This window comes from Brettanomyces bruxellensis, chromosome 9, assembly GCF_011074885.1.
Source record: "Brettanomyces bruxellensis chromosome 9, complete sequence".
Lineage (NCBI taxonomy): Eukaryota > Fungi > Ascomycota > Pichiomycetes > Pichiales > Pichiaceae > Brettanomyces > Brettanomyces bruxellensis.
The window spans coordinates 2,631,493-2,655,865 of record NC_054690.1 but is presented as its reverse complement, the minus strand read 5'-3'; the positions used below and the strand labels follow the sequence as shown (position 1 = coordinate 2,655,865).

Genomic DNA, 24,373 nt, shown 5'->3' with positions numbered 1-24,373 from the left:
GTATTCAGGTAATCGACACTTGTAACTATCAAACTAACGTATTATCCTGGTCTGTTGTGTGTCGTCCTGTTCATAACCATCCGAAAATGCGCGGCTGCTAGCAGATGAGACCTTTAATGCCTCTTGATTACGATACTGCTTCTTTGGCTGCTGAGAGCTAAATGTATTCATAGTTTCAAGATTTTGTGATATAGTCCTATTCGTCACAACAGGGGTGGTGAAAGAACCATTTGGTTGAATTCTGTTAACAGGAAAGCTACTGGAATCATTAACCTTTCCTTGGAATGTTGTATCCCCCTGATATGGTGATATCTGCACCTGCGCTCCACTTTCAAGTTCATCTTTATCATCGTTACTGGATTCATCAGTGTAACTATTTAAAACAATACCAGGATCACCAAATTTCGGTCTCCTTAATATCCCTGTGTCGGGAACACGGACCTTCTCATTTAGAAATTCCGAGAGCCCAAGATCCTTCCAATTCAAATTGCGCGCTTTCTGCTTAGACCTACTTGTGTATGAAATATTGAACATCGGATTACTTCCATTTATTATAGCAAGATCATTTTCATTATCTTCTGCCCCAGATAGAAACTGTTGTAATAAATTATCTTTCGCACCAGACGATATATTCATCAAACCAGCAGGCAAGTCCAAATCATCATACGGAATATCATCTTTCTGCCAATTCTCTTTGAATAAAACATATTTTTCATCAGACATATGCAAATAACAGTAAGTAAAATCTAAACTCATATTAAGATTCTTGTGCAACCTATTAATTAGTTAGTTATTAGGATTCTGTGAAGGAAATAGTTGCGCTATGAATGTTGTTCTATGATTTGTTTGTGTAAATGCAAGGATGCCTCTAAAAAAGATCGGGAGGAAAAATTTTGAAATGACAAAGATGACTAGGTATGGCACATATTATATTATATAAACATGAAAGAAAGCAGCGCGCCATCTTTATTTTTGATCTTTATTCTATCCTTCGAATATCTTCTTATCATATCTGACTATTAATTGATTACATATACATTGTTTCATCATTAAGGCTAATAATTAATATGAAGTTCAATTTATCTTTGTTGAGACTAATTTTGATTTTTGTTGCTGCTTGCTATGCTAAGAACGTGGCAAAGATATCTATTGATGATTCCGCCATTTTGAACTTAGAGGACAAGAATAATGGTGAAGATCTTGAGGGAAGGGATGTGAAAAACGTTGAGAGTATTAACACCATTTTAGGTGATTCCACCCTTCTGAAAAGGGATGCCAAGAACATATTAGACACTGTAACTTTTGTTGTCGACGAAGATTCATTAAAGGAGAACAATTTAAGGAAAAGGGCACCGAAAAACATTGCTCATTTAAACCTAATGATAGATGAAGCAGATCTTAAACAATCAGATAAACTAATGAAACGAACATCAAAGAATGTGGTAAATTTGGATTTGATGGTTGATGAAGATCTTCTGCTTTCGAAGCTAGTCAAAAGACACTCCGAAAATAGGGAACCGTTAGGGCTAGACATCGATGTTAACGATTTTAACACAAGATTTTTTGTGAAAGATGACAAGAAGTTTACCGAAATTACAATTTTGGTAAAGAATTCAGATCTTCCTTCCAATTTAATCAGTGATTACCGAAACAAGGAAGGAAAACATGCAATACTTGTTGACATTCCGGAAGAGATTACATCTACTTTATCATCAGGATCGCATCAACTAATGATGAATGTCAAATCGATAAAGAAAATTGTTCAAAGAAAATTGAAATCTATAGTTATACCAGAGATGGGTGATATATATGACGAAACCAATAATTTGAAGTACACATTGATGCCTTCGGTTAAATCTGGCACATTGGCTACTGCTCTTGACCAGGAAGGTGACATTAGTATATTTGCAACATATATTCGTGATCTTACCGATATATACAGTATGTGCAATTCGGTGGATAAATTCAATATCAATGCTGCCAATGATGCAGAAAAAATGCTTTTATTATTTGCACCTACAAATAAAGCCATGATTGACTTGAGTGCTAAGCCTTGGGAATTTCCAGAGAGTATTACGAATGATGATGAAAGTGTTGTAAGAAATAATATCAGACATTTTGTCGAATCTCATATAGCAAAGGCTTCTACTAAATCTTTTAACACTGAAAAGACAGTCCAACTTGTTTCTCTTAATGATAACAAAATTATTCTTAAAAATACAGACACAGGCTTTAAGTATCGTCTTTCGGATTCAACAGAGTGGATTCCAATTAATAGTATTGATGTTTTGGATAATGGTGCCCTACTTTCAGTTCCAAAAGTGATGTCCTGGCCAGGAAAGGTACAAGATTAATTTGACGATGCTTTATTCTTTTTTTATTTTACTTCGATACTTATTGGGTTTAAGTTCATGGTTCGTATTTATTGTGACTGGAATATATATATATATATATTTTTTTTTTTTGACATTGTAATAACTTTTGAAAAGAGCATTTTTATATTTAATATTTTATTTTTATATAGTACAATGTGAATATTCTTTTTAAGCGACACTCACAGACGGAGGAAGAATTCCGTTACAAAGACCTTCGAACAATGTTTTCTTAGGCTCTAGCTTCTCCGGAGGTATATTATTTTGAACAGACAATTTGAATGAACCAGTTCCAATACTCATAGTCTGACCGAGAATAATTCTTTCAGAGACACCTTCAACCTTATCATCTTTTGTGTAGAAGGCAGCATCAAACAAATGATCTGTCGTTTTCTCGAATGAGGCAAGTTGCATCACGGAATCTCTCATTTTGGCAAGTCCAAATCTAGTAATACCAAGAATTTCTCCTTTGTATGTCATAACATCTGCTAGAAGCTGTAGATGACGCGGATCAACAACCATACCATGAGAACGCATAGTATAATCAATTTCGGAAACAATACTTGATCTAGCAGCCTCAATACCCAAAACGTGGAAAATTTCGATGACATGATTAGTCTTAGTCTTAGTTGCAATCACACCATCAGTAGCCATGACATCCTTGAGACCATATCCTTCAACCAACAATTCCTTTTTGCCATCATCACGAACGTTAATAACTGCCTTGGCAACTTCAGGCAAACCCTTGACAACAACTTTAGTCAATTGTCTCTTCAATTGTTGCATTTTGTAAAACAACGAGCTTCTTTCTAGCCGATCCCTTTCATCTGGATCTTTCTTTGCAAGAGCAGCAATCTCCCTAGAAGAAGTTGAACGCGAACTTGGCTTACCATTCTCGAGTCCCATCTCGCTAACTAAAATCTGAATCTTATTCTTTCCAACAATAGAAACGCAGGATCTTGGAATCTTCAATTTAGTCTTGACAATTGCATCCATAATCTGATCAATTGTCAACTCTAATTGAAGCTTTTCAATTGTATCGAGATCAATCTTAACCTGAAGATATGCTTGACTTTCCTTGTAAACATCCTCGATGTAGTACGTAACATCTTCCAAGGTGGTTTTCTCCACCCTTCCTTTGACAACACGAGCTGCCCTTTCATCTTGGTCATTAACCAGAACAGCCTTAATAATAGGAGTCGAAATCAACTTTGAGGCATTGATAATCTCTTTAATACGAGGGACACCCAACGTAACATTCATAGAGGCAACACCGGCAAAGTGAAAAGTCTTCAACGTCATTTGTGTACCTGGTTCACCAATAGAATGTGCACCAACTGCACCAACTGCCGTTCCTGGTTCGACACGAGCCTTAATGTATTTAGTAAGACATAACCCCAAAAATTTCTTAATCATTGGAACAGAAATTTTTTGGAGCTTATTTATAAGATACATTTCCACAGCCTTATTTGTCACCACTTTGTTCTTTGGCTTAATAAGCATTGGATCGAGTGAATGCCCTTCTCTCATTTTAGCTATAACTCCAACTTTCTTGCGAACAAACTTTTTAATGGATTCATAAAAGTTTCTCTTTGCATCATTCTTGTCCACATATTCAATTTTATTCTCCTCATTCTTTGCAACAATTTTACCCAAGTTATCACGACGGATAAGACTATCTCTCAATGGATTGAGAGTATTATTAACAATATCCGTTACCTCATATGGGTACAATGCTTTGTCGCTATGATTAAGCGTGACGAAGAAACAGTGTTCCCAAGTTCTTTCAAAATTTACAGGAACCGCATCACCCTCCATTTCCATAGGATCTAAGCCATCTGCACCATATCTGAACTGCACAATACCATCACCAGAATTACGAACAGTGCCATCGTACTGAGTACTCAAATCCTCCATAGACTTCATCAATCTTCTTGAGGTGTAACCAGTCTCAGCTGTCTTAACAGCAGTATCAACCAATCCTTCCCTTCCGGATATAGCATGAAAGAAAAACTCTGGAGGGTTCAATCCGGAATAAAAGGAATCACTAACAAAACCTTTAGATTGAGGTGTCTTAGAATTCTTTGGAAAGTGTGGTAGAGTCCTATTCTGAAATCCATCAGGAACCCTATGACCGGATATAATTTGTTGACCAACCACAGCCACCATCTGAGAGACATTTAAGGTCGAACCTTTAGAACCACAAGTAGCCATAATCAATGGAGCATTCGAAGGATCCAATTCATTTATACAGAATTCACCAACTTCTTCTCTGACCTTCGATAGCAAACCACCAATTTTTGCCTCCAACGTTTCTTCCTCATTACAGCCCGGCTGTGTTTCCAATTTTCCACTTTTATACAGTTTAATAAGGTCATCACACTTTTTGTATGCAATTCGAACCATTTCTTGCTTTTTCTGTTTAACAGGCTCACTAGGGATAACATCATTGATACCAATCGAAAATCCCTTTTCTCCCATATACCTAGCCGCGAGCTTAGCCATTCTATTCATCGCCTTTGCAGCCTCATCAGCACCATAATCTCTAAGAATGGTATAAAATAATGATGTCTTCTTTCCACCTCCAAGAAGAGCTTTATCCATAACACCAGACAAAAGCTGTGAGTTTCTAACAAGGACATAACCGTCGTTTGGAGACATTTCGTTTGGCAATCCATCCTTAGGGGGTATAAATGTTTTCGACTTCGAATCGAAGTTGAGGAGCACCTTGCTCTCATGATTAGGCCTGATCAACAGACTATATATTTGCTTACCTGTCCACATATACGCGGGCTTCAGAATAGTTGGAGGAGGAACATCAAATTTTGTTGCACCATCCGACATCATGACACACATTTCTGTGAAAACCGCTCTGTCATAAAAGGAATCCTTGCCTGTGATTAAGAATGATCCTGTAATGAAATCCTGTGTTGCGGCAATAATAGGTTCTCCAGATTTTGGAGTTAATAAATTACTTTTCACACCCATTAATGTAGCTGCCTCAGCACGCGCTTCTTCTGTTTGCGGAACGTGTAGATTCATCTCGTCACCATCAAAATCTGCATTGTAGGGCGCACAAACACATTCATTGAATCTAAAGGTACGCCATTTCTTGACTGTAACGTAATGTGCAAGAATCGATAAACGATGCAAAGAGGGTTGACGATTGAACAACACAATATCTCCTTCCACAAGATGCCTTTCCACAACATCACCAAAACTCAATGTTTTTGCGAGCTTGTTTCTATCACCGTATCGAAGATTACGTTTGACATCTTCGTTTCTGCGGATCAAATAGTTGGCCCCGGGATATAAGTCAGGACCATTACGCACGAGGGTTTGCAACTTATTCTTATTGTAACGAGTGACTCTTTCGGGATACGTAAGGACCTTTGCCACGAGCTCAGGGATACAGACCTGATCCACTCTAAGATTTGGATCTGGCGAAATAACGGTTCTGGCAGAGAAATCAACTCTTTTACCTGAAAGGTTTCCCCTGAAACGACCCTGCTTACCCTTCAAACGCTGACAAAAACCTCTGATAGGCTTTGATGACTTACTACCACCGGTTGAACCCGGCATAAGATTTGGAGAAACAGAGTCAGAGTTGATATACATTGCAACAGCCAACTGTAAGTAATCCCACTGCTCGAACAGAGAGTTCAATGTAATACCTTTTTGTATTCCGGCTCGTATCATAGAAGATGTCCACACGATTTCGGTGAGTTTCACCGTAAGATCATCCTCATTAGATGTGTTGGACTGGCCCATCATAACAGAAGGTCTAATGCAAACTGGTGGTGCCGGTAGGTACCGCCAAATATACATTTCGGGTCTTCCACCTTTGGCTGGATCAATACCAAGCAGCTCACAATCAGTTGGTGTAATTTGCTTGAAAAGATTAAGCACCCTCAAAGGATTTAAATCCTCGTAACACCGTTTGTAAAATCTCTCTAAATCTGGGTTCTGCCGAAAGTACTTCTGAAAGTCATCATTCCATCTAGTCTTTTCCTCGGCTCCCTTTTTGCCAACCCATCGGAAAGAATCATGAACAATCTTTAATGCCGCAGCTCCGCCGCCACCAGCAGCAGCCCTCTTAACGACTCCATTAAGGGCACCACAAACGAGACACCTCCTTTGCTTTTTCGCTTGGTCTAAAACTTTTTTCACTATTTTCATCTTTCTCAGATTATCAATGTCCGGCCTTCTCAACTCAGCAAGATATTTCCTTTTAGAGTTTTCATCTAGTAGCACTGCAGAACAATTTTTACATATTGTCTGAAGAACTTGTATTGTAGCTTTGAAATATCCAACGTGAAAAACAGGAAGCGCTAACTTAATGTGACCAAAATGTCCGTGACATGTGGCCAAATTTCCATGACATGTAGCACATTCGGCCATACTGGAAGAAATACCCATTCGAGGATCTAGTGCACCATTGCTAACTGGAACTCTCCCCTTGTCCAAGTCAAAAAGATTTCTTGTCGAAACCTCAACTTCAGATTGAGACACAATTTCCTCATTGGAAAGTGCCCCAAATTGAAGCCCAGAGATTCTCTTCGGAACGACATCCACAACAGTTTCTTTCATATTGTATGTCACGCAGAAGTTGATGCTTGAAAATCCAGGGATTTAAAGATTTCAAGGTGATGAAAGAAAGTACTATGCTGACATATCAAATGAGATGGAAGACATTTTCTTCGCCTGATCTCTTCAAATTTTTTTATTCATTTTTATTTTTATTTTATTTTTATTTTTTTTCATTCCTGGACTGCTGGCAATTTTTATTCATCCACTCTTGAACTGATCTCAGAAGAATACTGATCCGTACAAAAAACATCGTACTAAAAAGAACAAAATACAAGGATTCCTATAATTATACTCAATTATAGATAATTTATAAACTTGCATTTCATTTACGCGGCAGAAAATTTGGAATTCATCTCCTCTATAGCCTTTTCAAGAGAATTCTTATCAATTAGGATTAAGCTTAACTTGGGGACAATAGCGTAATCATTAAACACCCGTCTAGCGTCAGGGTTAATGCCCTTATTTGTATATTCATAATACCCATGATGCAAAGCATATTTTTCCAATATTACATCTTCATCATGATAGTAATCCAACTCAGACATTCCGTTAGTACCTTTTTTAGAACGCTTCTTGAGTGCCGGCTCTGAACCATCCTCCTCTCTTTTCAATTCTTTATCGACCTCTGAATCAACTATCTTGTAAACACGCGATGGAATTATAAAGTAATCATATTTATAATCGGCCTTCTCCATTTCTTTTATCAGCATATTGTACATTGGAGGAACCGTTTCCACAGGCATATTAATCATCCTCTCTGAAAATAAGAGGCCTAACAGGTGCTTTGACCCTGGCATGAGAAGTTGATGTAAAACACTGTTGAATTTTCCATCATTTTCAGTTTTCTCAATTAGATAATTACTGAATTTCTTAAGGATTGGATTATTAGGACCATCTGTTAGTCCTGTAACTGTTATTATGGAGAACACATCTCCATTTGGACCATCTGTTTTAACGGCAGACCCCACTTCATTTTTAGATAGAAGAACATCGGTTAATTGTGAAAAGGAAATTAATTCTGAGTCCTGCTGAAATATCTGTCTTATGAAACATTTTGTGCCTTCATGATCGATCTTAGGATTTATATTGAAGAAGTCAAAATCAACATCGATCAATTCAGGTTCTTCATCCTCACAGAGTTCTTCATCTTCACTCGATGACACATCAATGTCCGAAACTTCCTCTTTCAAGATATCCTCTTGAGTTCTTTTAGGCATATCTTTCAGCGCGAGTAAGTACTATTTATTTACTTGTCTGTGAAATGAGTTTATGACAGCGTTATAAAAAGGTAGAGTGAAGAGGAATAGAATATTTCAGATCAGTAGATAAATTTTTTTTCCCGCCTGATCCTCGATTCAATCTAATTCACTTTAATCTCAATTATTCAGGTCCGATTCCAGACATAGATAGGCCTTAAGACGATTCAAACAAAATCAATAATATAAGTGGTAGTGTTTCATGCAGAACTCGGAATGTCATTAGTTTCTGGGTACTCATCTGGTTCTGATGAAGAAAGTGATCGGAACAAGAGGCCGTCAGACGCAAATTTAGATTTTGAACAATCAAAACTTCTGGACAAACCGGCTTCAATGCCAGTTGAAAAGACCGTAACAGGTGACATGCAACATATTAAAATTGATGCGACATCTTTCAAACGCAGAAAACGCTTTTTTGAAGAAAGTAGAATATCAAATGCAGAGTTTAAAAATGACTCAAAGACTATTAAAAAAACACGGAAGGGTAGTGATGACCCCTACGATTATGCATCTTATTTAGGTCCATGGGCAGGATATGATAACGATGATTCCAGCAGCTCGGAAGAAATAGAGGATTCAAAGGAAAATTTGAAAAACTTCAGTGTTCCAAAAGAAGATGACGCAGAGGACTACCGAAAAGCGGCTGAAACAGAAACAACGGAATTGTTTGAAAAGAAGCAGGTTCCAATTTTACATCCGCCATCACAATCTAAGATAGATTTTAATGGTACACCTGGAGAACAGAAATGCTATGTGCCCAGAAAAGTCCTTTTTACATATCATGCGCACGAAAATGGTGTACAAATACTGCAATTTCTACCAAAGACTGGACATCTTATACTTTCGAGCGGAAACGACAACAACATTAAAATATGGGAAGTATATGGAAGGCACAAACTTCTACGAGGATATTATGGCCATACAAAGCCGGTAAACTATATAAATTTCAGCCAAGATGGTACTAAGTTCATTAGCTGCTCATACGACAAATATGTGAAGATTTGGGATACAGAGAAAGGGACATGTATTAATAAATTGAAACTAAGATCATATCCAACAGTGGCCAAGTTCAATCCTAAGAAGAACAATGAATTTTTAATTGGAAATGCTAAAGCAAATATTGAACACTATGATTTAAATTCAAACGATATTGTACAATCATACGAAAGTCATCGGGGGGCTATCAACGATATGATATTTATCAATGACGGTACAAATCTTGTAACGAGCTCTGCTGACAAAACGATAAAGATATGGAATTTAGGAGTTAATATGCCAATAAAAGAAATTAAGGGTACCAAACAACAATCAATGCCATCTTTGCAAATGCACCCTAGCGGGAAGTATTTTTGTGCGCAATCCATGGACAACACAATCGTTACTTTTACCACTAAGAAAAATGATAAATTCAGAAGAATAAGGAAAAAAACTTTTACGGGCCACCATTCAGCTGGATACGCTATTGACATTCAATTCACACCAGATGGGAGAAGTTTGGCAAGTGGTGATGCGGTTGGCTTTACATATTTCTGGGACTGGAAAACCACAAAGCTTATCAAGAAAATTAAAACAGACGATCAACCTATAACCAAGATTGACACACACCCGTTGGAATCAAGTATGATGGCAATGGCTGGCTCAACGGGTAAAATATTTTTGTACGACTAAAGAGAGTATGTATAATTTTTATTTGTATTAAAATTGGACACAAATATAAGAAGAGTGCGGTGAAAAAAGAGCATATAACAAATGTCGTAATTCAACTCATGCGTAGAATGAGACGGACTTACTCTTTCTGGATTCCACCTCACTGATGCCTTCCACGAAGTCCTCGTGCTTCACACTTGACTGTCCATTTCTAAGAGCTATCATTCCAGCCTCGACTGTAACGGCCTTCAATTGCGCACCATTAAATCCATCAGTTGATCTGGCCAACTCCTGCCAATTCACTCCCCCGTCAACCGACATCTTTCGGGCATGAATCTGAAGAATCTGTGCCCTAGCATCCTCGGAAGGTAATGGAAACTCAATTTTTCTATCTAGACGTCCCGAACGTAATAATGCGGGATCCAGTACATCCACTCTGTTTGTGGCAGCAAGAACTTTCACACGATCATCCGATCCAAATCCATCCAATTGGTTCAAAAGTTCCAACATAGTTCTCTGAACTTCTCTATCACCACTTTTATCCGAATCAAATCTTTTTGTACCTATTGCATCAAGCTCATCAATAAAGATAATAGTTGGTGCTTTCTCTTTAGCCAACTCAAACGCATCTCGAACCAGTTTAGCACCATCACCAATAAACATCTGGACCAACTGAGGAGCGGCTAACTTCAAGAAGGTAGCGTTTGTTTGGGCAGCACAGGCACGAGCAAGCAAAGTCTTACCTGTACCAGGAGGACCATACATAAGTGCACCCTTCGGGGGTTTGATACCCAACTTTTTGAATTTTCCAGCCTGTTGCATTGGAAGCACGACAGCCTCCACTAGTTCCTCTATTTGCTTATCCAAGCCACCAATATCTGCATAAGTTTCCGTTGGCTTTTCATCCACTTCCATTGCCTTCACTCTGGAGTCATACTCGGCGGGAAGTTTGTCCAAAATCAAATATGAATCCTTATTCACACCAATCAAATCCCCTGGTTGCAACTTTTCTGGTTCCACAAGCCCTACCATCGGTAGGAACACTGTTTGTCTTGTGGATGTTTTAATAACTGCTGACTTACCAGATCTGGTAGACTCAATGTCCACATTGGCACCTTCATTCAATGCATTTTCTTCAGGATCCATGTCTAACAACTCAACAACATTACCAACTAGATAAGGGAGCTGCTTGTTATTTTTGATCTTCTCTTTATTATCCTTAACTTTTTCCTCCATAACCGACTTCTCATGTTGAAGCCTTAATAGTTCTGACCTGTAAATTTTGATCTCGTTGTCTAAAAGCCTCGTTCTGTTAATGATATCAGAAGTTGATGAATTTAAGATTTCATCATCAATTTCAATGTCATCTTCCGGCTTATTCTTTTCCAATTCTTCGAGGGTAGGCATATTGTAAATTTGCTTTAATATGTACTTCTATAAACTAGATGACACAAAAAAAATAGAATATTAGTCTCTTTCAATATACTTTTCAAGAATTATTCTTCGTAAATATCCAGCTATCTTACTTTGAATGTACTAAGTAAGCTATAACAAACCTCCAACAGAATCAATCTGCTATTCACTTTGTTGTTGAACTATACAATAAAGGCGATTAATAAAAAGTGACAACGAATTTCAAGGGTATTCCTTCCATTCATTTTTTTTTTACTTTTCTCCCTACCGGCAGCTAAGATATTTTTTTCTCATCCTATTTTTTTGATCATAAACCCATTTTGCCCACATTAAACATCCAGACACAACAAGTCCTCGAAGGAAACAGAACGTACAGACTACACACCATGTACCCGTAACAGGACTATGGCCTACGAAAACTAATTAAAGTAGTTAAAAATAAGATCTTGTGATATTTTTGATTTGAACACCTTTTATAGAAAAGCCGAATATTACACCATATTACAGTGACGAAAAGCTCACTGTTGATCATTCCTTTGTAGCTCAGCTCTATCGTAAATATATTGGTGTTAGTATGATTTCACAAATGATATATCATAAGGAGGCCTAAACAATGATTTAGTATACTTACGCTAGTTTCTGCGTGAAATTATCATTATCATCGTCGTGATCTTCCCAACTATCATCCCAAAGATGTCCGTGCTGCGTTGATCCCACCGCTTTATCATCTGTCCAGTCTAATTAGTTGACAGTTAGTATGACATTAAACATTCTTGATAATAATCGCAAAAAAGCTACTTACCATCTTCTGGGAAGTCTTCGAATTCATCATCCTCTTCCAAAGTCTTGATGACCTTCGCTTTTTCTTCGGAAACCTCCGAAGGCTTTTCCTGCTCAGTACTTGCTACCATGTTCCCTCAGTATCTAGAATTAACCTAATATTTTCAGAGAAGGCAAACTTTACATGTACGGTTTTCGTCTCTCCATCTGATATATAAAGAAATAAAGGTTCTCAAGTTGGATTCTGCGAGGGAAAGAAATATATACCTCTCACACATTGAGAAGAGGGGGGGCAAAAAAAAAAAATATATATATTGAAACATGGACGCGTCAATCGACTACAAAATATGAATCGGTTTGGATAGGGAAAGCAAGAATATGGTAAGATAGATAATACAAGTAGGCTCCAGCATGCAATCTTTTTTGTGCTTGCTGAAGTATCCAAGCTAATAAGGCATATGAGAAGAATAATTTAGGGTTAGTCCTTTTGTCGATACATTGATACTGGCTTCTACTATTGAATATATTTTAGGAATGAACTCAATTTATGGTTGATTTAGATTATTCTTTCTTTCGATGGATGAGAAATTTGTGAAGGCAAGATTTCTTCCGGAAGCAACTACTTTAAACCAAAGAAGAAGGGATAAAACGTTATTGATCGAGGATACACCACCCAAAATATCCTTGGCTCTTTCAAAGGCATACCCAGCTATTCTACTTTTGAATAGATTACTATCTATTATTTCGTGGACGGACGAGGATCCTTACTACACCATATGCCTTATCACATTTTGTGGGATAATAATCATATACTGGGAATTTTTCAGTCACTTTGTTCTTTCTATAATTCTTTGCTTCGTGGCATGCTCGTTAGTATGGCTTACCAAGACATCTGTGCAATCACTGGGTGAGACATCCGAGTCTCCAACTTTGGAAGAAATCATCGATTCTTTGCGGAATCTCAATACAAGAATATCATTTTTAAGCAGCGGTCTACGTTTATCAAAAAGTCAAATATCCAGACTTGAAGTACTAGGTATTCTTTTGATACCACTTCAATGCTTTCTTGTCAGACGTATTCTTGGGATACGTCATTTTGCACTTTTGATTATGTTTTTTTCACTCACATTTTACTCCACGTGGGCCGTAACTTTTAGAAAGCTTATATGGAGAAACGTGGCAGTTCAGAAGATTGTCAATTTGATAATGGGACCATCAATCACAACAGCAGCAGCGAAAACTATCCCTTCAGAATCTAAAATTGACATATCAAAAGGCTCTAATATAGTGACATTTGAAATTTATGAGCATCAACGTCGTTGGGTAGGAATTGGATGGTCGAACAGACTTCTGCCTTTTGAAAGAACACACTTGACGAATGAATATCTAGAAGAATGTTGCTTATCTCTAAACAATTTCACTTTCCCAAAACTTACAAAACAACAGAAATTACAAGGCTGCAGATGGAAGTGGATGGAGGAGAAGTGGAAAATAGACGAGGAGTACTGTAAGCATCATGATTCTGAAGGATGGGTTTACTACGACAATAAATGGGAGAATGGTGTATATAGAGATACTGTGAGTAGCTTTACTCGTACAAGAAAATTGTACAGGAGGGCGCTCGTTGTGCACAAATCTTAGTTTCTGATTTAATAATCTCGAAAATGAGAAGCATGTAATGATTAAACGTAGATCAGTATAGTACTTTGACAAGTTTAATTTATTCGTTTTTTTTTACCTATTTATTTAATTTTTTTTTCTATGGAGGAATCCCCAAAAAATTTTGTCTCTTGCTAACCTGTGAACAACATATTCACGTTCATTTGCAAGATACCTATATGCTGAATTGTTATTCGTATTTTTGTTGTTTGAGAAATTAAAATAACATTGAGAGAAGTAAGTTGAGGTTTAGATTGATTTGCCGTTATTTCTGAACATACCACAACTTCAGATACACACAGATACTATATAATTATCTTTTTTCATTAGTTAGAAAGAGAAAAAGAAGTGCCTGGAGTAAGAGCGTTTGATTGACAGCGACGATCAATCCGTTAAGTAATTCAGTCTTCAAGCAAAAATTTATTCTTTATTTTTGTGCTACATTTGCAAAAAAGAAGTCGGATATACGATCAACGCTTGAACCGGGGGTGACATATTGAGGAAAAAAGCTTACTTAAAATGGGTGCTTCTCAAGATACAACTTCCGAGACACTGAAGAAATCGGAAACACTTTCGTCCGAGTACTCGATTGAAAAAATACGAGAGGCACTTATAGAGAAAAGAAAACATAATTGTGCCAATATTATCAATGAACGAAAAAGGAGACTTTGTGAACTTTATACAGTAGCAAAGGTACCTTTGGTTGCAATTTCTAGTGAGCATGTTTTACAAAGCGAAGGAGAATTGAAACGATTTTTGGAGAAGAATGATTTACAAAAGGGGGTTGAGTTTACCATTACAGCACTTAGAAGGGAGCATGCAGAACCTCCAAGAAAGAAAATGAAGAAGTTAAAGAAAGCTTCACACACTAAAACGCCGAACCCCAATTTGTTAAGCGGCCAAGATAACACGAACACAACACACATTGATAAGGCATTAGATAAAAAGGTATCTGAAAAAGAGGATACAACAAAAATTGATGTTCAGACAATTAAGAATCAAAAGAAAGAGGAAGCACTTAAAGCTATGAAAGTCAGTTTACAAAAAAGGATTGAACTTTTAAGAAAGAACAAGAAAAAAACGGTTGGTGAGGAAAATACGGAGCATGGCCCAACACTTCTTGATCAAATTCAGAGATTTAAGAAGAATCCAACTCTCACGAACACAGAGCTTCACAGTAACCGTGATCTCGACTGGCAGCAAATGAAGTTGGATGATCTTTTGCTCACGTTGATGCCAGCTCGTAAGCCTCATAAAGTTGCAGCTGCGAGATCTCTCACCGAGCTATATTATCATGAACAGACTTTACAATTACCGAAACTCCTCTTACGGGCCCATAAAGTTCTTACATCCAAATCTTTTGAAACTTCATTAGTTGAAGGTAAGGTTGCTGTTTTGTTTTCCAGAATTGAGGAATTGAAAAAGCGTGATCGGTGGTCTTTAAGGCAGCCACGAAAACATGCGGACCCATTTTTACATAATGGTGGTATGACATTTTGGGACAGTTTACTGAGTGAAGCTCAATGGGTTGCTACTGATATGAAGCAGAGTCGCAGATATAGGGCAGCAAAGTGTTGTGAAATTTCCGGGGAGGTTGATGAGTATTGGAAAATGCAGAACAAGAGTAAAACAATTGCTGGAAATAAAATTGACAAGCACCAATCATCCGGTTCTAAGTTTGTCCAGGATGACAATATAAAGTCATCGGATGAAAAGGTTATGAAGGAAGATTCTTCTTTAGGAAATCACCTCGATATAGCAAAGTCAGAAGATAAAGATGCCGTTTCTGGCAATAGGAGTAGTGATGACAATAAACGCACGATAATGAAGAACATGGCATCAACCATATCCAAACAAGCCGCCTGCATCGACCCCCTAAAAACGGTTATCCATTCATCAAAGATAGAAATACCTGTAAAACTATTTCAGAATCCTGCAAAACTTAGTCTTGAAATAATTGTGAAGGATCTTCCTACTGCAGGCCGCGTTATTCTAGACAAGTTACCTGTTTATAAGCCATTTCCATCAGGTGAGCAAAAAGACCACGAGCAAAGGGTTGATCATGCAATTGACCGTAACTTATTTGGCCACGTCAGCAAATTGTTACCTCCTCCGTCAGGGAATGACGAAATTTGCTGGGAGAAAATTGTCTTCCGTAAGCAGAGTGACCAACATATTAACCTGAAAAATGGCAAGAATAACACAAACCGTCCTTTATTTGGAAGATTTTCACATTATAATGTTCTGCGCCCTCCAAGGCCACCATCTGTTGCTGATATTCAGCTGAGAATTCCTACCATTTGGCTTCCTCAGGATGATCGTCTTCTCGTGAGATATGTCACACAGTTTAGTTTTAACTGGGACATAATTGCCGCACATCTTGCCCCCCGTCCGACTGCATGCAGATACTTTTCGAATATTGAGAGAAGGACCCCCTGGCAGTGTTTTGAACGCTATATACAGTTGAACAATCGTTTTAGATTTTCTGATATGCGGGGAAAATATACAATAGAGGCTCGAAAATGGCTCCAGGCTGCTCACAGGGTGCAAGCCACAACTCGGCGGCGTATATCACCTTTGGGTGTAGGCCAGGATTCGATTCAGCGTGGACATCGTAGGCTTAGATGGGCATCAATGCTAGAAGCCTTTAGAAAGCTTATGAGGCGTCGGGAGGCCGCAGCAAATGTTGCCAAGGCCAGTAATGCACGTAACGCAAAGCTATCTACAGAAAACTCAAGTTTAAAAAAGTCTGAAAGTGGCAGTGCAGATGCTGCCGCAAGCGATTCAAACGGTAACGAAAAGTCACGCAGTGACACTCCAACACCTGAACAACTTTCCAAGCTGAAGTCCGAGAGAGACAGAGCAATTAAAAGGGCATATCTTGCAGCAAATACGGGAAGAAGCCATCATAAAGACAACAACAGCAACAGCGATGCAAGGTGTGGCCGATCCCAACTTCATATGCAGGTCCAAGTTCAAAACCAAAGGTTAATGCAGATGCAGCTGCGGCTCCGTAGGCAAGAGCAAATTAGACGACTTCAAAAAATTCGCCAAATTCAACATGCAAGACGTGCTCAAAGGCAGCAGCAACAGCAGCAGCAGTTACGGAGGCAGCAATGGCAGATGCAGATGCAACAACAACAACAAAATCACGGTAAAATTTCAAATAACCAAGAATTGGCGACTATGTCATCGCCAACATCAAGATCGCTTTCCTCTACTTTGTCTCAATCTCCAAGCAGAAGGTCACCTACACCAACCCCAGAACAAATTCTTGCTGCAGGAAGAGATCATACACATTCGTTATCTTCCTCGGACCTCACATCACCGGCTTCAACTTCACCTTCTCATCAACGCGGATTTTCGGCTGCACAGGTTGCGGCGGTAGTGAACCAGATTCAAGTACGTAATCCCGGTATTTCAAGATCTCAAGCGACAAGACTGGCCGTTTTGTATATGAGTAATTATCAGAAACGGCACAGACGCCTGAGACAGGGAAGACTTTTGCGTCAACAGCAAACACAGCAAGAAACAATGCCACAGTTGCAATCTCAAATACAGAATTCATCTCCAGCTGCTGTGAGTCCTGCACTATCACCACAGGCCTCCAGTTTGTCACCAAAAATTATGAACTCTGCTCGGTTAAATTCGGTTGAACAACATCAACAGATTCATGTCCATAAGCATACCCCTTCACCAGAGGAAATTCAGGAGGCAATGAGTCAGCATAGGGCATCACGGCAGGAATTAAGCGTTGATCAATCAATGTCAGGTATTGGTACTCCAGTTTTATCATCTCCTCCATCTCTGCACGCATCTTCTGCGTCATCTCCCATTCCTAATACAGGGCAAATTATGGGGCAAGGCACATCGACGACGAATACAAATATGCCTCGGAACATCACAGATAATGATCCAAATCTCAGCCTTGAGGCAATCGAAAATGACATTTTGAATACAGACTTTTCATTGCTTGACGATGATGGTCTTAATCCAAATTGAGTTCAGGTTTGAGCACCTTGTGAAAAAATTTAAATTTATCCCCATTTATCCTTAATATATATATGCATATCCGTGTGTTACATATTATTTATTAATATGAATTACTTGCCGGTATTTGGAAATCTAATGCGATTTATCTCTCTAACAAACAATAGAAGGTATATACTTCAGTAAGTAGTTAAAACTGTACGGACACATCTACACATACAGATTACCTAAGAAATGTAATTGCTGCATCACGTACTATCAAAGCCATATTGTAACCATCCTTCTACACAGAAGTAGAGACCATTCCTGAATCAACCGTGTCCACGCCATCCAATTTGTACGAGCACTTGAACTTCAACTTTAAGCTGTCAAACTGTTGATTCTCACGTTGGGTAATGTGTGCAACTTGAGTGAGACCATCTGTAACTCCAGGCTTCAATTCGGAGCCAGATGCTGGCTGTAGTAAGAGCTGGAAACGCTTAGTGACTGCCAAAGAAAACTGCATATTAGTTATGGATTTTGTGATTGAAAGATTGCTAAAGTGGAAGGTGATATCGACATTGGATCCAAGCTTTGAATTAACAGTAAATGTGATCTTCAAATTAGATGACTCTGAAAATGGTGTTGGCTTACGAATGGCAGTGAATGAACTTCTACCAGAAACACCTAGTGCAACAGAATCGGACACAGGAGCAGGACTCTCACTAGACATCGGGGACACTACGCCAGCAATCGTAGAACCACCTGTCGTAGCATTTGTTGATGGTGTTCCAATAGAAAGATCACCAAGATCTCCCAAAAGATCAGCTAATGGATCAACAGAAGGTTGCTTTGCACCACTAGTACTAGTATCACCAGAGCCGAGCAAATCAAATGCGACGGAGTTCTGCGGGTTGATTGTTGACCCACCGAGAGCACTTCCACTATCAGCAGGAGCAGAATCATCGTCATCATCAAAATCAATTAAGTCGCCAACCGCATCCGAACTACCCGGAACTTTCACCTGTGCTGCATCAGCTGCATGACCACCTGTAAGCAAGTCTGATTTTTTAAGAACAGCATTCAACTTATCATTCAATGCGAGAAGCTTAGCAACGGCATCGTCATCTCCGGACTCTTCGCTGATAATTTTCTGCAATTTAGGTCTTGCAACACGAACTGCCGAAATAAGATCATACAGCGTATCATCTCCAGAATCTATCTTTCCCGCATTGGTAGCATTATCGAGCATTTCGTTTAGCAAATCAGCCTTTCTCCCAACTTTCTCCAATTCCGACTCAACCTTCTTTTTGGTTTGCTCAAGTTCATCATCTTCTTTAAATCCCGACATAATTTTCATCATCTCATTGGCCTTTTTCAAATCTTGAGGACGTCCACGACGGATCAGTTCCTGCAATTTAGCACTTTGAGCAACCCTTTCTTCTTCTCTCAGTTCTTCGACCGATTTTAAATTATCGCTCGGATTTAAAACGGCTGCATCTTCAGACTTCACAGCGGGAAAATCATACCCCTTACTGCGCAACAACCGATACATATCACGGATATATCCCAAGTCCTCCTTGTAACGCGAAGTACGACAAATGGTCTGAACCCACTCAGCAATTTCACCCAAGATCAAACGTTGAATTCTTGTGTATGCTGCAGGGGGTCTTTCAGGGAATCTTTTCACTAACTCATTCAAAAATTCTTTTCTAGAGATCTGAAGGTGAATTGGATATCCACAATTCTTCACTAAGTAGTCTAACAAAGTCAATGCAAGCTCTGCAATTTGAGGATCCCTGGAATTAACCAAACGAACGACCGCAACTGCAGCCTCACGTGGTAAGTTACCCTGCTTTTGATTTATAAGATCGCATATCTCAAGATTGAGAGTAATATTGGGCTCATCCAATGATGGACGACATGCCCTCCGGACACGTCTTAATAACTTTCCACTCACACCTGGAGGAGACATGGATCAGTTAGTTTAATTTTGCTGACTGGTTGTTTAACTTTTCCGTTATCCGGCTATCGTGAATTCAAGAAACGCACAGAGGTTTTCAAGGCAACTGAGTAAGATCACGATAAAACCTAAAAATTCTGCACAAGATTTCCCATGCACCATGGCGGTTTCGTCTTATCGTCGAGTTCGCATTTTGCTTCAACTTCCATAAGTATCCTACCTAATTTTTTTTTATTTTTATTTTTTTCCCACTCCTAATGTTTTTAATTACATTTACTTGGGATTTTTTTCCCCAGCCATCTATTTTCCTTTAAACAATAGCCAGCCTCTTCTGGAAACTACTTCCTTTTGCTTGTCAATTAAGACCAGCTAACTTGCAATTTTTCACTTTTTTGACTTCCAGTTCTACTAAACTATACACAGTGTCTTTTTTTTATCCACACACAGAAATCCTGATTTAAATCACCTTTTGGCTGGTTGCAAATTCCGAGATTATTGAAATTTATCACGTGACCATAATTGGTCAGTTTTCACGTGATTACGACACAATCATTTGAACTTGATAGGAGGATTAATTTATCATTAGATCTTATATCTCAATGTTTGTTCAAGATAGAATAGAAGTAGACAAAGTAAAGAAATATATAACGAACAAAAAGCTTGTTATCCAACTCTACCATACCATCCATTTTAATTTATATCAGTGAAATAATCTCGATATTGCATGCAATTTATTAATCAAATATAGATTATCTTTGGATCCAAAAAAATTGTATTTTGTAGTGTATTGCTGAGTAACAAGTTTGAAATATATCATTTTAAACCGAACTTATAATATGAAGCAAGTTCTTTCAATGTATATAAGAACAAACACTAATCAAATTATTTGCAGTGAACGAAAAACAAATTCAAGAAAAAATTCAACTTCTACAATGTATCAACACAAAATACGTCTAATCGTGAAGTATCCAGGGGAAAAAAACCTTATCATAGAAAAAAATGATCTGAATTAATCGTCCGGAAAATTGTATGGGGTCATGTTGGGTGAACTGGCTTCAAACTCATTTCGTATTATTATTATCATTTGATTGCAATTTATTCATTCTTCTTCCGGCTATTATTTTTATGATCGGGGAGTGTCGTAGACATATACTGCCGATTGTATACCAACCTAGAATAAAAAATTGGTAGTGTGGGGTGGTGATTGAAAAACAGAAAAAACACTTCTGACCATAATAGAAAAAAAAAAAGATTAGGGTTAGTGACCGTTTCAACTTTCGCTAATAAGAAAGAAAAATTAGTTTCCGCCTGATCCGAGAAAAGAGATTCCCTGCCTACGTTTTTAAAAGTTTCCCGCTCGTACTCCGCTTTTGAAAAAAATTCCTATACTTCACGAACGGCTGTGCGGCAGGGATCGATCCTTTTTGCTGTTTCCGCTTGGCAACTGTTTGAAGTACGCACGTAAAAATAATATTATATATATTATTAAAATTCTATAAACTTCCTGATAGCTTGGAAAGGGCCACCAAAGCTTCACGCATTTATTGTATGTGTTATTAATGTTAGTAGTTAGTTTCTAACATTAGTATGGCTTTCCATTCTATTATTGAAAAGATCCTATCGGCTCCCGTGGGATCCGACCGAAGTTATTTAAGTTCACAATCGTCCACTAACTCGGATGATAATATAAGTGCCAACTCTGAAGCTGTGGACATATATAATACCAGTTCTTTCAGGTCAAATGAGCAATCAACGGAGGATATTTTAATTTATCCGACACTGTCTTCGTCTTTGGTTCATACGTCACGGAAAAATTCTAGTGAGAGTACTGCCCCACCTTCTAAAGAGCAGGAGGGGTCTTCAAAAAAAGCCGAGTCACGTGACATTCAAAGAGTATTATCTAAATTACCTGGGTGTACGCGAACACGTTCAAATGTGCCCTCTAACCATCTTCATGATTACGATGACATACCATACAGCCACAAGAAGATAGTCGTAAATAATAGGAAAGTCAAATTAACCATTGCGCTACTAAACAAAACAATTTTTTTGGATGGTAACAAACAGAAACAGATCCCAATTAGAGGTTGTCTCATCCTAAATGTCAAGAAACCTACGAAGATACATAAGATTGAGCTTCAGCTGCAAGGGGTTTCATCTATTTGTTTTTACTATAAGGGTAGTCCACTAATTCAATCAGAAAAAACACAGGAATTCACTTTTTTAAAAGATGTTCGAGAATGGTACAATTTTAATCCTAATGATGATCAATTGAGAGGGGAACGATGGGATTCTTCTGACACTTTTTCTAAAGGTTCTTATAAATTTCCATTTATGTTTACTGCCAATGGAAATGCTCCACAATCTACATACAATTCGTTTGGTTCCGTGACATACAGACTCGAAGCAAAATTATTGACTCCAAAGAAGCATACGCATCATTTAAAAATTGTTTCTGGTAGATTGACCCTTGATTTTGTTCAATGCACTTTGAAGGTTGACGAGTCGGATCTTGGTCATTTACAGAATACCAACTACGTTTCAACGGCAAATTGGAGAAATTTGCTATGCTATTCAGTATCGATCAGCGGTCCAACCAATTTTGCTATAGGAAGTAAGTTGAATGTTACAGTGAGGATTCTTCCCATTATTAGAAGTCGGTATAAAATACATCAGATCCGGATTTTCATGGTTCAAAAGCTGTGTTATGATTCTATCCCAAGCAATAAATCCCATTATGCAGATATAATACAGACAGAAAAACTTCCTCTGCTGCTAGTTAACGTCCGGAATGACCATGGTTCTGGTCACAAAAGTTATTCGGGAAAATTTGAGATTCTTATTGATAGTGAATATTATAACGCTTGTTCTAATGAGAGATTTGTGATATACCCTTCTACGAGTTCAACAGAGAGGCATATGTGCCATTTTAAAGTTCGTCATGAATTTATAGTGGGGATAGTTGTCCAGGAAATTGAGAAAGAAAAGAGCAAGGGAAACGACATTAAAGTTCAAAGTTCAAAGAATAATCTTTCAAGTGACATAAATTTAAAAAAGTCAATGATTAATAGCAAAAACATAGAAAATGAAGAGGATCATTTCATTAGAAGTACCGCTGCTTTAATCGGAGAACCAAAGGCGGATAAGGATAGGTTCAGTCGGGTTGAACTTTTGGTAACCAAAAATCTTCACATATTGAGATCGGAAAGTCGGATTGGGAATGAACCACCTCCATCTTATCTGGATACCAAAAAATTTGCAAAGGTTTCGGAGGGCAGTCACATACATTTGCCCTCCTATGAGGAACACGCAATGGCGTCGCACATACTTCCACCTACATATGCATAGATCTGGGTAAACACCCAATACAGGATTTGTAAACGATAATTATTTTAAAATCAGTAGAAAAGGGAGTACCTAAAGTAAAATAAGAAATATTTTAAATTCTGTACCATGAATCCAAATAAAAATGAGTCTGTGAACTGCTATTATTCTTATGATCATCTTTACCTGTAACATCATCCACGGATACGTTTGCTGTATCCATCGTTCTATAACTGTCATCTATATTGAATATTTCATCATTTTGAGGCTGATAGATGTCCACACCTTCAATTTTTCCGCCTCCAGCTTCTAACACACTTTGCCAAGTGGCTTTGTAACAATGTGCATTAACCATCTCTAACTTTTCATCGTAGACTAAGACATCACATAAAGACTTTACGTTATCCAGTGTTAATTCGACAGTAGTCACACCAGAGCTAGCTATAAACTGACCAATTCGAGCCAAAGTTGGGAGTTGTCCTCCCATACCAGAAAGCATTGAGGCCGGATAACTGAGTTGCTTGTGTCCACCAACTATAGTTCCCTTGCCTTTGAAACACATAGGAAATGTTTTTGAAGCAACAAATTTCCAAACAATAATCAGAAGTGAGTCTATAAAGTCTGTATCCAACTCTGAGTCTGTAAACCAGGGACCTCCCGTAACTTCTATGGAAGGTGTAAGGTGATACAACATGTATATCTTACGCTGGGGGTGCTTCACCGATTTCACTGCTTTGATATATGATTGCGATTCTAAAGATTTCAAACATCTTAAAACAACATGCTGGTGTAAATTTGTTTTCACCTTTAATGTCTTGGTCCATATTCCTTCTCTTCCAGCTGCTTCAATGTACGAATAAACCATGGCCTCATCGTTAGACATGCCACTGACTTTTTGAGCTTCTTGTTCCGAAATTGGAGCAAAAACAATCCCCTTTTCCTTTGAATCCTTTTTAACAGTCTCCATAATCTTCAACAGGCCATGATTCAACAATTCTTGGGCTAACTTCATTAGCTCTTGTGACGATTTAAACTTCATTATTTTCATGAGCTCCTGCTGTGAATAAGATGCCTGCTTTCCCTCTATCATCTTCTCGTGCATTAACTTTGCCCCGTCTGAAACCGGAGAAGGGCTTCCAGCCATAACTGTTGATGCCATTATGTTTATGACTACCCCGAAACCTAAACTCAGAAGATGAACTGAATTAATCAAGAGAAAAAAAACTAATCAATTGCTTGCATGCGGTTGGGATATAAATATAGTGTAAGCACCATAACATCTGAAGTTCCGCCGACAAAATTTTTTTGCTATTTTCGTAAGTTTTTCATTTTATCTGAACACTTCAGGAAAATATTGTTCATAGGTGGTAATAAACTTTTTATTAGAGATATTAACAATC

At 38.1% G+C, this 24,373-nt stretch overlaps 12 protein-coding genes across 12 annotated transcripts; 5 read left to right on the top strand and 7 right to left on the bottom strand.

The window, feature by feature from the left end:
- Positions 1-33: 33 nt before the first annotated feature.
- On the bottom strand, positions 34-723 carry BRETT_002976 (uncharacterized protein; the record flags this gene model as incomplete). Its single annotated transcript, XM_041281493.1, has 1 exon — positions 34-723. One exon carries the CDS (start codon positions 721-723, stop codon positions 34-36), a length of 690 nt encoding a protein of 229 aa, XP_041139284.1.
- Positions 724-1,067: 344 nt separating this feature from the next.
- Positions 1,068-2,354, top strand: BRETT_002975 (uncharacterized protein; the record flags this gene model as incomplete). Its single annotated transcript, XM_041281492.1, has 1 exon — positions 1,068-2,354. One exon carries the CDS (start codon positions 1,068-1,070, stop codon positions 2,352-2,354), a length of 1,287 nt encoding a protein of 428 aa, XP_041139283.1.
- A 189-nt stretch (positions 2,355-2,543) lies between these two features.
- RPC1 (DNA-directed RNA polymerase III subunit) lies at positions 2,544-6,962 on the bottom strand (the record flags this gene model as incomplete). Its single annotated transcript, XM_041281491.1, has 1 exon — positions 2,544-6,962. One exon carries the CDS (start codon positions 6,960-6,962, stop codon positions 2,544-2,546), a length of 4,419 nt encoding a protein of 1,472 aa, XP_041139282.1.
- Positions 6,963-7,288: 326 nt separating this feature from the next.
- On the bottom strand, positions 7,289-8,179 carry BRETT_002973 (uncharacterized protein; the record flags this gene model as incomplete). The annotated part of the gene is made up of 1 exon (XM_041281490.1): positions 7,289-8,179. The coding sequence occupies one exon, from the start codon at positions 8,177-8,179 to the stop codon at positions 7,289-7,291; it is 891 nt and encodes a 296-aa protein (XP_041139281.1).
- Positions 8,180-8,434: 255 nt separating this feature from the next.
- BRETT_002972 (uncharacterized protein) lies at positions 8,435-9,886 on the top strand (the record flags this gene model as incomplete). Its single annotated transcript, XM_041281489.1, has 1 exon — positions 8,435-9,886. One exon carries the CDS (start codon positions 8,435-8,437, stop codon positions 9,884-9,886), a length of 1,452 nt encoding a protein of 483 aa, XP_041139280.1.
- Positions 9,887-9,982: 96 nt separating this feature from the next.
- RPT5 (26S proteasome regulatory subunit 6A) lies at positions 9,983-11,272 on the bottom strand (the record flags this gene model as incomplete). The annotated part of the gene is made up of 1 exon (XM_041281488.1): positions 9,983-11,272. The coding sequence occupies one exon, from the start codon at positions 11,270-11,272 to the stop codon at positions 9,983-9,985; it is 1,290 nt and encodes a 429-aa protein (XP_041139279.1).
- A 633-nt stretch (positions 11,273-11,905) lies between these two features.
- BRETT_002970 (uncharacterized protein) lies at positions 11,906-12,189 on the bottom strand (the record flags this gene model as incomplete). The annotated part of the gene is made up of 2 exons (XM_041281487.1): positions 11,906-12,015; positions 12,081-12,189. The coding sequence occupies 2 exons, from the start codon at positions 12,187-12,189 to the stop codon at positions 11,906-11,908; spliced, it is 219 nt and encodes a 72-aa protein (XP_041139278.1).
- Positions 12,190-12,634: 445 nt separating this feature from the next.
- On the top strand, positions 12,635-13,699 carry BRETT_002969 (uncharacterized protein; the record flags this gene model as incomplete). The annotated part of the gene is made up of 1 exon (XM_041281486.1): positions 12,635-13,699. One exon carries the CDS (start codon positions 12,635-12,637, stop codon positions 13,697-13,699), a length of 1,065 nt encoding a protein of 354 aa, XP_041139277.1.
- Positions 13,700-14,236: 537 nt separating this feature from the next.
- BRETT_002968 (uncharacterized protein) lies at positions 14,237-17,719 on the top strand (the record flags this gene model as incomplete). Its single annotated transcript, XM_041281485.1, has 1 exon — positions 14,237-17,719. One exon carries the CDS (start codon positions 14,237-14,239, stop codon positions 17,717-17,719), a length of 3,483 nt encoding a protein of 1,160 aa, XP_041139276.1.
- Positions 17,720-17,990: 271 nt separating this feature from the next.
- Positions 17,991-19,661, bottom strand: BRETT_002967 (uncharacterized protein; the record flags this gene model as incomplete). Its single annotated transcript, XM_041281484.1, has 1 exon — positions 17,991-19,661. One exon carries the CDS (start codon positions 19,659-19,661, stop codon positions 17,991-17,993), a length of 1,671 nt encoding a protein of 556 aa, XP_041139275.1.
- Positions 19,662-21,236: 1,575 nt separating this feature from the next.
- Positions 21,237-22,997, top strand: BRETT_002966 (uncharacterized protein; the record flags this gene model as incomplete). Its single annotated transcript, XM_041281483.1, has 1 exon — positions 21,237-22,997. The coding sequence occupies one exon, from the start codon at positions 21,237-21,239 to the stop codon at positions 22,995-22,997; it is 1,761 nt and encodes a 586-aa protein (XP_041139274.1).
- Positions 22,998-23,088: 91 nt separating this feature from the next.
- Positions 23,089-24,132, bottom strand: BRETT_002965 (uncharacterized protein; the record flags this gene model as incomplete). The annotated part of the gene is made up of 1 exon (XM_041281482.1): positions 23,089-24,132. The coding sequence occupies one exon, from the start codon at positions 24,130-24,132 to the stop codon at positions 23,089-23,091; it is 1,044 nt and encodes a 347-aa protein (XP_041139273.1).
- Positions 24,133-24,373: the final 241 nt, after the last annotated feature.